The sequence below is a fragment of the Pongo pygmaeus genome, chromosome 1 (genome assembly GCF_028885625.2).
Source record: "Pongo pygmaeus isolate AG05252 chromosome 1, NHGRI_mPonPyg2-v2.0_pri, whole genome shotgun sequence".
Classification (NCBI taxonomy): domain Eukaryota; kingdom Metazoa; phylum Chordata; class Mammalia; order Primates; family Hominidae; genus Pongo; species Pongo pygmaeus.
This window is the reverse complement of record NC_072373.2, coordinates 15,046,565-15,060,479: the sequence shown is the minus strand read 5'-3', so window position 1 is coordinate 15,060,479 and position 13,915 is coordinate 15,046,565. Positions and strand designations below refer to the sequence as shown.

General features: G+C 48.1%; 1 protein-coding gene across 2 annotated transcripts in view; it reads left to right on the top strand.

The window, feature by feature from the left end:
* Positions 1 to 13,915, top strand: part of SLC35F3 (solute carrier family 35 member F3) — a 416,159-nt gene that overhangs the window by 303,619 nt on the left and 98,625 nt on the right. Inside the window, exon 1 of one of the 2 annotated variants that reach the window (XM_054449324.2) lies at positions 4,912 to 5,486. The exons of the other annotated variant lie outside the window; for it this stretch is intronic. Within the exon in view, the coding sequence (XP_054305299.1) occupies positions 5,411 to 5,486 (76 nt within the window). The 5' untranslated portion in view covers positions 4,912 to 5,410. Of the gene's footprint in view, positions 1 to 4,911; positions 5,487 to 13,915 lie in introns of those variants that run through there. 2 annotated transcript variants of the gene reach the window in all.

The window sequence follows — 13,915 nt, the reverse complement described above, 5'->3', positions numbered from 1 at the left end:
TCCAGATATTATCTCATGCTAACACCCTCAAAAGAGGAATAGGGGTCAGAGGTCAAATGACCCATCCTTTTGTCTGGATATTATTTATACAGTATTGTTGCCATTGATATGTCAGGGGTCTCAGCTCTGTTTGTTGGAAGAATTATTAACACTTTTTTTTCGGAATGTGAGATTTGAGTTTTTGTGAGATTTGAGTTTTTAAGTGGGGCTTGGGCAATTTTCTAAGCATCCTAGAATAGGTTATTATGGCCTAACTCCAGTTAGGCCATAATAAAAAAAGCTCCAGTGAAGCTTTAAATTGTTGGAATTCTCAAAACAGTAGTGCATGCTTATACACCAGTACACCATTAGCTTCCTGGATAATTTTGTTTATGTGAGTTTTTAAATAGGCATTCCCACCACATCCCACTCCCAAAAAGAAGTGTTCACTTAAGGAATATCCATACTCATATGGTCAAGCAGACAGAAAACTCCTGATTTGAAAAGGAGTATGGGAAGTTTGGTTTTTTGAGGGGTAGCAAGATAGGGTGGGGCAGCTGTTGAAACACAACAGAGCAGACAGAGCACATAGGACTGACAGGATTGAGTATGGAAAATGAAAAATAGAAACAGCATGGAGTGCTTAAAATTAAAGGGAAGAAGTTGAGATGGCAATTAGTAACTCCTCTTCAGTAAGCAGAAGTTAACAGACATGAGGAGGTGATGACCTCCCAAATATCAAAAACTCCTGGGGTAAGCTACATGTGACAAAAAAGGATTTAGTGATCTTTAACAATATTTGTTAACTATTTGACTCTGTACACAACATTGCATTAAACAGAAAGTAGATATTTTAAAAACAGACAAATATTTATTGAGCACTTATGATACGGTTTGGCTGTGTCCCCACCAAAATCTCATCTTGAATTTCCATGTGTTGTGGGAGGGACCCACTGGGAGGTAATTGAATCATAGGGGCAGGTCTTTCCCATGCTGTTCGCATGACAGTGAGTAAGTCTCATGAGAAATGATGGTTCTATAATGGAGAGTTTCCCTGCACAAGCTCTCTCTTTGCCTGCTGCCATCCACATAAGACATGACTTGCTGCTCCTTGCCTTCCAGCATGATTGTGAGGCCTCCCCAGCTACATGGAAATATAAATACATTAAACCTCTTTTTCTTCCCAGTCTTGGGTATGTCTTTATCAGCAGCATGAAGACGGGCTAATATAGTAAATTGATACCAGTAAAGTGAGGCATTGCTGAGAAGATACCCGAGAATATGGAAGTGACTTTGAAACTGGGCAATAGGCAGAGGTTGGGACAGTTTGGAGGGCTCAGAAGAAGATGAGAAAATGTGGGAAAGTTTGGAACTTCCTAGAGACTTGTTGAATGGCTTTGCCCAAAATGCTGATAGCGATATGGACAATGAAGTCCAAGCTGAGGTGGTCTCAGATGGAGATTAGGAACTTGTTGGGAACTGGAGCAAAGGTGACTCTTGGCATTTTGCCCCTGCCCTAGAGATTTGTGAAACTGAACTTGAGAGAGATGATTTAGGTTATCTGGCAGAAGAAATTTCTAAGCAGCAAAGCATTCAACAGGTGACTTGGGTGCTGTTAAAGGCATTCAGTTTTAAAAGGGAAGCAGAGCATAAAAGTTTGGAAAATTTGCAGCCTGATGCAATAGAAAATTTGCAGCCTCAATGCAATAGAAAGGAAAATCCCATTTTCCGGGGAGAAATTCAAGCCAACTGCAGAAATTTGCATATGTAACAAGGAGCTGAATGTTAATCACCAAGACAATGGGGAAAATGTCTCCAGGACATGACAGAGGTCTTCACAACAGCCCCTTCCATCACAGGCCTGGAAGCCTAGGAGGAAAAGATGGTTTCCTGGGCCAGGCCGGGGGTCCCCATTCTGTGTGCAGCCTAGGGACTTTGTGCCCTGCATCCGAGCTGCTCCAGCAGTAGCTGAAAGGGGCCAACATAGAACTTGGGCTGTTGCTTCAGGAGGTGTAAACCCCAGGCCTTGGCAATTTCCATGTGGTGTTGAGCCTGCAAGTGCAGAGAAGTCAAGGATTGGGGTTTGGGAACCTTTACCTAGATTTCAGAGGATTATGAAAACACCTAGATGCCCAGACAGAAGTTTGCTGCAGGGGTGGGACCCTCATAGAGAACCTCTACTAGGTCAGTGCAAAGCGAAATTTGGGGTCAGAGCCCACACACAGAGTCCCTACTGGGGCACTGCCCAGTGGAGCTATGAGAAGAGGGCCACTGTCCTCCAGACCCCAGAATGGTAGATCCACAGACAGCTTGCACTCTGTGCCTGGAAAAGCCACAGACACTCAACACCAGCCCATGAAAGCAGCTGGGAGGGAGGCTGTACCCTGCAAAGCCACAGAGGCAGAGCTGCCCAAGAACATGGGAACCCCCCTCTTACATTGGCGTGACCCAGATGTGAGACATGGAGTCAAAGGAGAGCATTTCAAAGCTTTAAGATTCAACTGCCCTGCTAGATTTTGGACTTGCATGAGGCCTGTAGCCACTTCATTTTGGCCAATTCCTCCCATTTTGAACAGCTGTATTTACCCAATGCCTGTACCCCCATTGTATCCAGGAAGTAACTAACTTGCTTTTGATTTTACAGGCTCATAGGTGGAAGGGACTTCCCTTGTCTCAGATGAGGCTTTGGACTGTGGACTTTTGAGTTAATGCTGAAATGAATTAAGACTTTGGGGGATAGATGGGAAGGCAATATTGGTTGTGAAATATGATGATATGAGATTTGGGAGGGGCCAGGGGTAGAATGATATGGTTTGGCAGTGTCCCCACCCAAATCTCATCTTGAATTCCCATATATTGTGGGAGGCACCCACTGGGAGGTAATTGAATCATGGGGGCAGGTCTTTCCCATGCTGCTCTCATGATAGTGAATAAGTTTCACGAGATCTGATGATTCTATAAGGGGGAGTTTCCCTGCACAAGCACTCTCTTTGCCTGCTGCCATCCATGTAAGATGTGGCTTGCTCCTCCTTGCCTTCCACCATGATTGTGAGGCCTCCCCAGCCACATGGAAATATAGGTCCATTAAACCTCTTTTTCTTCCCAGTCTCGGGTATTTCTTTATCAGCAGGGTGAAAACAGACTAATACAGCTTGTCATTGTGACTTGCTCAGTAGCACATGTGTATAGAGGCCAATGTGAAGTGCTGGAGGAGACCCACATCAGCACAAGTATAAACCAGTTTCCCCAGGAGTGTACAGATGCTCAGGCATGGTGAAATCATGTATCATATATCAAAACCACATTCAAACTTGACACGTGTCTCTCAGCTGACTTGGAGTAGCTATGAGGAATTTTTGCATCTTATATATCTAACATGTAAGAGAATAACGTAGTGGTTATAAGTTCGGGCTTTTGAATAGTTCACAGTTGGATTTAAATCCCCACTTGGCCAGTTACTCCATCTGTGACCTGTGACATTATCCTCTCAGCCTCAGTTTCCCCATCTATGAAACGAGATAACAACAATCTTACAGAGCTTTTGAGAGTAGGAAATGAAATTATTTATGTAAAACAGTTAACATAAATAATACATAGCATGTGCTCAAAAACGTGTGCAATTATTATGTGATATTTGTTTTAGTTACTATATATAATAAATGTTATTGATGAACTTGATGAAACACATAGAAGTATTATTTTGTAGTAAAAATATCCTCTTTAATATACAATATGTAATTCTTTTGCTGTAAGCTTATTTGAGTTTAAATTTTCCGAAGAAGGAAATGGCTTATTGGCTTATTGTAGTATCATCACTAGGAGTCTTGGAAGGTTTCCTGTAAGAGGCATATAATGTGGAGGGGTACCACTAGAGGGCTCTGCAGGGACCCTATATACCTTTTCCTTGGCTGTAGTGGTGGAGAAGCAACCCTGAGAAGCCCTGGCCTTTTGGAGATCAGAGCCATTCCATTCATGACAGCTGTTCAAGAGGGCAATTAATAACAAGAATCCAACAAGAGCAACTCCTAGGAGCCACTTCTGCCAGAGAGCTGGGGGTTGCAGGTGGATGTCACCAGAAACATCTGGTAGGTGCTGAGCTAGGAAACCCTATTGCTTGAGTTTCACTCTCCCCTGTACCACTCCACAGAGCTACCCTTGTGGGGACTTGAATGACATAATACAATGAAATTTTAACTTTGAGACAGGAAACGAGGTAGTATTGAAGGTTCTGAAATTCTGGGCAAAGACCTAACCAACAATAATAACAAAACCCACCTTGAATCTCAACTGATCCTTGAGGCTGGGACCCAAACTGATGGCCGGGCATCTGTAAAGGAGATGAACACAAGGCCCTGGGAGTTATGGGGCTGCATGAGCCCTGTGTGTCCTACCTGCAGGGATGATGGCAGGACACCTCTGATGATGCACTGTCATAGGATAAATGCCCCTCCGGACTCAGTGGTCACTCAGGGATTGTGCTGGCAAGTGATGCAATAGGTATATATCATAGCTTTTTAATGAGCACTATCAACCAGTAGCTTACAGTTGTCTGAGTGACAGCAGTGAAGCCGGTGCCTGCAGAGGCAAATGTCAGACGTGCAGCTGAAGCGAGAACCTGGGAGCTGGGCAGAAAAGGAGCTTTCCTGCTACCCAGGTGAGTTTGGATCTCCAGACTGAGGCAGTGGGGTGGGAGCAGAAATCACTTCAAGCCTTTGTTTTCTTGTGGCTGTTTTGCGTCTGTGGTGTTTGAACCACCCCCCACTCCACCCCGCGAAAAAACAGCTGTCCACGGGGCCAGACAAGATCATGTGCCTCTAGACTCAAGAAGTGAATGGCAGCCTTGGGAAGCTTTGCTTTTTTCTAACTCTCCCTGTGAAATAATTCAGGACTTACGCACACTGAAGAGTCAACTCTCAATCCAATCAAGCACTTCCCTTTTTAAACTTGTGCAACTCTGAGGCTTAAGTTCTCAGGGTCTCCCCTCCGCAGGCGCTGGTCCTTTTAAATGGCTCCTCGGAGAGGTGGTGGCCAGAGGCTGCAGTCAGGACCTGGCTGAGAGGGATGAGGGCTGCGGGGCTGGGCGTCCCGGGCAGGAGGGCGGAGCAGGTGAGCTGCGGGGTGGGAGCAGGGAGTGCACTTGTACGTGACGTTGGAGTTTGCAGCAACCTCCAAGTAGGAGGCTGTGCGCGCGTGTGTGTGGAGTGGCTGCGCGGCCGGGGAGGATGTGCGCTGCAGGGCGGCCGCCGCAGTGAGCAACGCGGCGACCGGAGCCCGGCTGGCAGCCGGGGAGGCCGGGACTGAGAGGGGCGAGCCGCTGGTGCTCCCCGGCGGCAGAGGGTCGCGTCGGCCACGGGCCCGGGAGAGACGCGCTCCAGCCGGCCCCAGGATGTAGGCGATCAGCGGCAGCGCTCCTGCAGGCGGCCGGCTCATCATGAAGAAGCACTCGGCCCGGGTGGCCCCGCTCAGCGCCTGTAACAGTCCGGTCCTGACCCTCACCAAAGTGGAAGGTAATGCGAGGCCGCTTCGCCCCGGGAGTCCCTGCACCCTAGCCGGGGAATGCTGCCACCCTGAGGGGGGCTGCCTGGCTGCGAGGCGCCGGGGCTGGGGGTGCTGCTCCCCCAGGACGCGGCTCCGCAGTGCAGAGCGCCGCCGCCTGCGTGGGGGGACCTGGCAGCTTCGGGGGCTGCCCTGAGCTCCCTGGCGAGCAGGAGTGAGCTGCTGCGGCGAGCGAGCACCCGGCTCCCCAACCCTCTCCTTCCTGGGCAGCACCCAGCGCATCTGGCAGCAGCTGCACCCTCACCTCCATCCCAGTTTGTCCTGGGGCTCTTGTCTGTTCGGCAGGAGGGGGTCGTCCAGCCGCTCCCAGTGTCCCCTCACCACACACACACTTGAGTTGCCTGGATGTGGAGCTCTGTGCCTCACCCCCAGGCCGACCAAAGGTGCTGCCCGCGGTTGGTAGAGGCGGCAGAGGGCTGCAGTGGGCTAAGGAGACGTCTCTCCTGCGTGTTCCGAAGCCTTTCCGGCCACCAGCCAACTGACTGCCCTGCTCTTGGGGAATGGGCGGGGCGCACAGGTGAGTGAAGAGCCAGCACCAGTCTGTAAACAGGCTCTTTCCCAGGCCCTGGAGAGGGATCAGAAGGGCCATGAGAGGCCCCCAGAAGGTGTCCTCCTCCCCGTGTTGTCCTTTCTGCCTGGAACTGCTCCCACCCAAGAAATGTGAGCGAGAGGACAGGGGAAGAAGCAGCCCACCGAGGAGAGCTTCCTCAGACACAACTGGCTTCTGCTGGCCTAAGGGGCCTTGCTTTCCAATGGAGAAGGGGGCAGAGGGCCAGTCCCAGTTCTTAACTCCTCCTCCCAGGAGGCAGAGGTGGAATGACTAACTCCCTCTGCCAGGAGCAAGCCACCTTGGCCAGGTGAGGCAGACAGACCATCCCCTGGGTCCCAGGAGCTCCCCTCTAGGCTTTCGCTTGTGCTGAGCTAACAGAGCCCATGAGCACCAGCGGTGAATGAGGGGCAGCCATGGGCTCGGACAGAGCCTGGCTTCTGCCCTTCCCGGGAAGCCTGGACTTCTCTAGGCTACTGTGGACCCTGCTTCCCACTCGTGACTTCTTGTTTATTACAATAAATTTCAGAACCAGCAAGGACAAGACAGAGGCTGGCTTGGTAATTGTATATCCCAAGCTCAACTGTCCACACAGGCCTGCCTGCAGCTGCCCTAGTACTATGACCCCCATCCTACCGAGGAGCACTGTGAGGCCCAGCAAGGTGGGTTAACGTGTCGTAGACCCACAGTTGGTAGGTGGTGAAGCAGGAATGGAATCCTGGGCTGTCCGATCCAAAGCTCATGCTTTTTTTTTCAGAACATCAGTTTGCACTGAACTGCAACTACTTACCTATTTCTCATCATTTTCTATCTTTAGGAGGTTGGGTTTTTTTCCTCTTGTGGCTGTCTTCTTCTCTCCTCCATCCCAGCCTCAGGAATGACTTGATATCAGCCATCTACACCTGAGTTTAGTGCAAGTGCTACCTCTTCAGGGGTGTTTGTATTTCTAAGCCTACTCCCAGACATTGCCCACATGTATGTGTGAGTTGGGGAGGGAAGGATTGGCCATTTATTTCTCTGAGGGAAGCAGGGAGTGAGTGTCTGCTCACTCATAGGGTCCTCATGGGAAGCTGCGCCACTCCTACCTGCTAGTAGGACAGATTGGTTCTGCTCTCCAGCAGCAGGGGTCTCCCTGGGAAACTCCCAGCCCACCTTGGGCAGGACAGGTTTGAACTGCACTGAAAGTGGGGCAGGACGCGGATGGTGGGGCTACCTGAACTGGGTGCTGTGGCCTCAGAGGTGCTGCAGGAGGCAGTGAGTGGCAAGCGAGGCACAGGTACTTCCCTATGGCCAAGCCTGGAGGTTGCCTTCAGGGAATGAAAATGAGAATTATCTCCCACTAACCACCAGCCCCCCAAAAAAATCCCTTAGGGCTGCTGCCAAAAGAGCTTTGAGTCTCCTGCACATACTAACGCCAGCAACTGCCTCACCATGGGCTTGGCTTTGGAACTAGCATTTCCTCATAAATGCCTGTGGATAATGGAAATGTATTGTGAACTAAGAAACGGTCCGATTGAGGATCAAGACTGGGCTCTGCCCCTTTTCCAGTTGGATTTGTGTAAATCATGAATGCAGCCTCAGTTTCCTCAAATGTAAAAGAGAAGGAACAACCTACTTCAGCAGGCTGTGAGGAAATGCAATAAGGTAGAGGTAGCTGAAAATGCCTAGCAAGCCCCCAGTTGCATTTTGCATGGGATACCTACAAGTATCCCATGCAAAAGTCTGCCCATCAGGGCCTGATAAAACCTGCCCTTGGTATGCCTGGCTCACATATAGCTCTTTCTCTCTGCCTGGTTTTTTTCCTTGGTGTTTTTATTCAGTTTGGCTTTTGGTCTATTTTTTGGAAGCCATTTGCATCTTATGTGCCGGTTTTGGAAGTGTTGAATCATTTTGTTTTAACTTGAAGGCACAGGGCAAGGTGGTCCCCATGCTGTGGGTGTTTCTGTATGGATGGCAGACAGGCTACAGGGAGGGAATGCAGCCAGCAAGGAATATTTATTAGCTTGCAGAGTGTGTCATCTAAGGGGAGGCAAGAAGGCACCAGCATGTGGTACATATAAAACCAAAATAGAAAAGGCAAAGCTTGGTTAAACTCAAACACAGGGAGATGGGCAAGATGACTTCATTTACTCACCAAATACTTCATCCAACCCTACTCTGTGTCCTGTGACCATTTAGCAAGGCCCTGGAAAGGCAAAAAGGAACAATTCTAGTTCATTCTCTTAAGGACGTTTTAGTCTAGAGGGGAAGAGACATATAGATAGATAGATAAATTATCAAATACAAAGTAGTAAGTTCTGGTATTGAACTGAAAAGCACGGTGTCACAGGGACACTGAGAGTTGAGCAATCTGAGGAGGTGTTCCTGAGGAGGAGGCCTTCATGAGGAGGAGGGTTTCTACAGAGGAAGCCTTTCTGAGGGGGCCTTTCTGAGGGGGAGGCCTTTCTGAGAAGGAGGCCTTTCTAAGAAGAGGCCTTTCTGAGGAGAAGATATTCCTAAGGAGAGGAGGCTTTTCTGAGAAGGAGGGCTTCTAAGGAGAAGGCCTTCCTGGGGAGGCCTCCTCAGAAAGGTCTCTGAGGAGGAGGCCATTCTAACAAAAAGACCTTTTTGAGGAAGAGGCCATCTAAGAAGGAAGCCTTCCTCAGGAAGAGGCCTTTCTGAGGAGATATTCCTGAGGAACAGGCCTTTCTAAGAAGGAGCCATTCTAAGGAGGGGGCCTTCCTGAGGAGGAGGCCTTCCTGAGGAGGAGGCCTTATGAGGCATAGCAACTGAGGCTGGGGGGATATGAGAAAGCTTGTTGGTGCAGAGGGGAGGAGAGGCAATTTCAGGCAGAGAGAACACAGATGCTTGGGCTCAGCCCAGAAGCATGAGGAAAGTGGGGCTGGGCCTTAGATAGGGGTTAAGGCTTGAAAAGTGCGTTCTGGCGAGATTGATGGCATCTGTCATGTCTAAAAGCATACCTTGTTTTCACAGATCCTTTGCTTGGCTTTCCTTTCAGAAGCAGAGCATTGATCAGTAGGACATCTCTAATAGACTAGTGTTTACTAGGATCATCTCTACTCACAATCAGCTCATTCATGTTCAGTGAAATTACATTCAATAGGGATTAATCATTGAGAACAGTACAATGAATTCCCCCAAGAGGCCTGCAGCAAGTAGTGTTGTGGAAAGGGTGAGGGCTTTGGAATTAGATGGAATGGGTCTATCCAGCTGTCACACTAGGTGAGTGATTTCTGGCTAATGAATAAAGCTCTCCAGGAATCAGTTCCATCCTAGGAAAGGAGGGGTGATGACATCTTGCTCTTAATACTCAAATAATAGTTTTTGCTAATGAATGCCTACTATATTGCAGGTACTATGCTAGGAGAGATTGTTCCATTATCTCTATTTTTTCCCTAAGCGAAGGTAAGTATTGTTATCCAACTTTATAGATAAGGAAACTGAGGCTCAGAAAACTCATTCACAGAAGGAACTGTAATTAGAAAGCAAGGATCCCAGGCTTCAAATCTATATCTACGTGGCTGCAAATGTTGCAAGACCTTTGCACAACTGCATTTCATTTGAGTAGGAGAGAGAATTGTATCAGCTCATGGCACTTTGTAGATGCTCACTAAATGCTCCCTAAAGCTCCCATTGTATGTAATTCCAGCAGTTTGGGAGGCCGAGATGGGTGGATCATGAGGTCAAGAGAGCAAGACCATCCTAGCCAACATGGTGAAACCCTGTCACTACTAAAAATGCAAAAATTAGCTGGACGTGGTGGCGTGCACCTGCAGTCCCAGCTACTTGGGAGGCTGAGGCAGAAGAATCACTTGAACCCAGGAGGCGGAAGTTGCAGTGAGCCCAGATAGTGCCACTGCACGCCAGCCTGGTGACCTGGTGACATAGAGAGACTCCAGCTCAAAAAATAAAAAAAAAAGGCTCCCACTGTAATATAACTAATATAATTCAGTGGTTGGGACCCCCATGGGGGATTCACAGGCCCCATGGCTGTGTGCCATATTCTTAGTGCCTCTCCTTTGGGAGCGTTGGGTGATCTCAGCTGCCCCCAGAGTAGGTCTGACTACCTTGTTCCTGTCAACAGGATAAGACAGTTATCCTGGAATGCTCAATTAATAGTATATGAAGACCCAGGATGCTGGCCCAGTCCAAGAGGATTCTTGAGAAGTATACTGCCAAAGAGTTTCTCCCAACCCAAAATATTTCCCTAGTTGGCTAGCCCTAGGTCTGAAACTTCAGTGGCAAAAGTCATTCATGTAGTGATCAAATATTTTACCTAATATATGCAAGAGGATTCTAAGAGGAGTGAAACATAATCCTTGATCCAACAGAGCTTCCAATCAAGTGAGGAATGTCAGAAAGGCACACCAATAAAGAATACATGCTGAAATGTAATGTTTTTGATTCTATGGAAGAAGTATAAAGTAAATGCTGCATTTCAGCTGAGGGTGAACTCAGTTCTGGCTGGGACGCAGATGGCCCCTGCGCAGCACTCTTGCTTGCCATCATTACCCCCTTCTTTGCCAAAATAACCTAATCTGACAGGATACTCTTTCCTGCTGATCCTGGATGTGGCCTCAGAATTCTTCTTGTCACCACACTCCAGGTGACGGCCTAAACATTTATTGGAACTGCTTTTCCTGGAAGCACGGTCAGGACAGCATGGTAGAGGAGTTTGCCTCTGCCCTGGGCTGTCAGAGGTGGGAGGTGAGAACACAGCATTTCCTGACAGAGGGAGCCACAGACAAAGGCGCAGAGCTAGGAGAGGGTGGCGCTGGGAGACCAGCAGGCAGTCTACTGGGCCAGAGCGTAGTGATCAGAAGAAGCAGGAGGAGGGAAGGTTAAGCTAGACCATGGGCAGATGCTGAGGCATCCTGAATGCTGGACTCAGAAGAGAGGATTGAAACGGGGGAGCCAGAGAAAAGAAGAAAACACCATCTGAAACTGAGAAAAGAGACCGTCATGGGCAGCAGTGGTGTTCAAACTGGGTTATGAAATCTCTTTCATTAGTTGCAATAAGTATTTCTTATTAAAGGAATTAGAATAGAATAAAAACTGCCACTGTCTATCAAATGTAGTAAGAGTCAGAGTGGCTCCAAGACGCTTTCATTTCAGGGGCATGTGTGTGTGTGCTCATGTGTACATGCATGTATGTGTGTGTCATATTGAAGGTATAGCAAAAAATTTTTTAAACCCTGCTGGAAGGTATCCAATGGTGACAAGGAGACATGTTGGGGAGTGACAGCAGCAGTCCACACATGAGTTCATGGTAATAACCGTGGTAGTAACATTTGCTTCCTCCTTGCCATGAGCCCTTGACCTGGGTTGCCTCATTTAGTCCTCACAACATGCCTCTGCAGTAGCTCCTAACATAACTCGCACTGTGCAGTGAGGACTTGGATTGCAGGGTGATCAGGTAACCCACTCTTTGAGACAACTGCCATGTGGTATGCCCACGTCCTAACCACTGTACCATCTGATAGCAAGGACAAGGACAGACTAGAGGAGGAATCAACAGGCTGTGGTGAGAGTGTGAAGTAGGAAGGCTGAAAAGAGCCATGAAATATGGCTTTGAAGATTATGCCTGAACAATTCTGGGAATGGAGATGCCATTAGCAGTAACAGTGAAGATAGGAAGGGAAACTCATCTGGGAGGGAGAGGTGGGGGAGTCACATTTAGAAAAGTTGAGTTTGAGGCCAATGCCTGCAAACACAGGTATGTAGCAGGTAGGGAGTTGGCAGAAAGAGGTGGTGAAGCCTGAGGAACCAATCAGGTGATATGGTAATAAATGGGCAAGCACAGAATCCTGGTGACCATGCACATTTAGGACATAAGGGAGGCAGGAGAGAAGTTTGACCGGCCAGACCAGAGAACTCAGATAGTATGGAGACAACCAGAAGAAAACGGAGAAGAAAGAGAGAGAGTGATATGTCAGATGCAACCAAGAGAGGGTGATTTTGTGGAAACAGTTTTAAGCGGGAGCTGGTCTGCAAGACAGATTGCAAGGGTGGGTGGGGGCATTACTGGATACTTGGTTGAAGTGTTTGACAGTGAGGGAGGTTTGAGAAGCTATACTGTCTTAAGGGGGAGGGAGATAACTTTTGAGAGAGCCAGGCTGATTCCACGGCAGGTCTGAGGTTGCCCCAAAAGAAAGATGATTGATGCAACAATTAATGCAACAGTGGCCTAGAGGAGGCAGCATACCAGGGGAGGAAGCACAAGACAGAGAAAGGGAATGATCGGCTTTGAAAAGGAGCAGAGAAAGCTTAATGGGCAAAGACAAGAATCATGAAGATGCAGAAGAGGGAAGCTAACAGAGCTGTGCTGGTGACTTTGATCTTCTTTGTAATGTAGGAAGTGTCGTCGTTTGCCGCAAATGATGGATGGGGACTGAAGACTTGAAGAGGTGGGAAAGGGTTCAGAACAGCCCTATTGGGACATCCAAGAGGAGATTTAATTCTTAAAAGCCTTTTTGGCGCATAATACATTTCCATTGGTTAAGACATCGTGTAGCTCAGGAGAAGGGACTGGAGGGAAGAACACTGGATGAGGTGTCAGGACATTCAAGTGTCGTTTTCTGCTCCTCCATTAGCTAATTAATATATTGGACATGTCGCCTGGCCTCTTGCAGCCTGGGCTTCTCCTGCTGCAAAGAAAGAGGATTATAACAGATCTTCCATTGTCTTTTTAGGCAGGAACATTCTAAGAGTCTACTAAGTAGCTTAATCATTAGCAGAGATTGGTTTATCTGATTAAAACTCTTCATTAGCTATAGTCAGAGAGCAGAGCTTTGAGGAATTGAGACCAGGAACAATAAGGAATCTAGCATGTGCATGTATGTGAGCATATGTATGCATGCAAACAGGCGCTCTTTCTGAGAGTAGATTTTGGTATTTGAGCAGGGGATGGAAAGACTAGCTACATGATTACAACTTGCTCCATGAGATGGAACCCCAGATGATGAGATGGCATAAAAAGAGGTACAGAAAGATGCCAAAGAGAAGCTGTGCATCTTCCAAGCTTTGTCTGGTGCTGGTCCCAGTCCCTGTGTTTCTGTGTTAAATCTCAATGCCCGGGAATGAGCTGAGCCATGTCACCCATTGTTGGTTCAGAATGTCTGTCCTTGGGTAGGAGATTAAGCCTGAGAGGTCATGTTTAATACCTTAAGACCAACCCCACCTTGGTCCTTGACCAAGCAAGTTTAGTCCTGCCTTGTTGATGCACAATGACTGCTGAGAACTGGAGTTATATTTGAGAAAACAGTGTTTTAATTTTGCTCTGTTCTGCTCATTTTCATCTAACACTCCATCCAACCAAAACCCACACCTCTTCTGATTAGAAGACCAGAGACGCCATACTCCCCCATCCCCCCATAGCTGCCCAGCACTGCCATGGTGAGTCTGGTGGGCCGGCCACTCCACAGGAGAAGGCTCCAGCATGCCCCTCTTCCTCAAGAGCCCTCAGGTTGCAGGAGAGGGCAGTGTCTTTGCCTGGAGGTACTGTCCTGCATATAACCTGCCCTCCTGTAAAACTGTGGTTCATCCTTTGCATTGCAACAGCCAAATTTCAGTCCACATAGAAGCCAAAGAATCTGGAGATGCTAACAATCTGATGAGGAAAAACACCAGCAAAGAGGAGTATGCATATTTATCTGGGTTTTGTGTGCAGGTCATTAGCAGCATCAAAACATCACCAGGTTTCCCAGCTGGTGTATATGGAGGCATCATGTGCCCAGGCCACAGAAAATGGTGAAATTCCAGGAGGCTGCACAAGCCATAACTAGCAGTGCATATGGATTAAAACTGATGCCCTCAAGTTCAGATGCTTTCAGA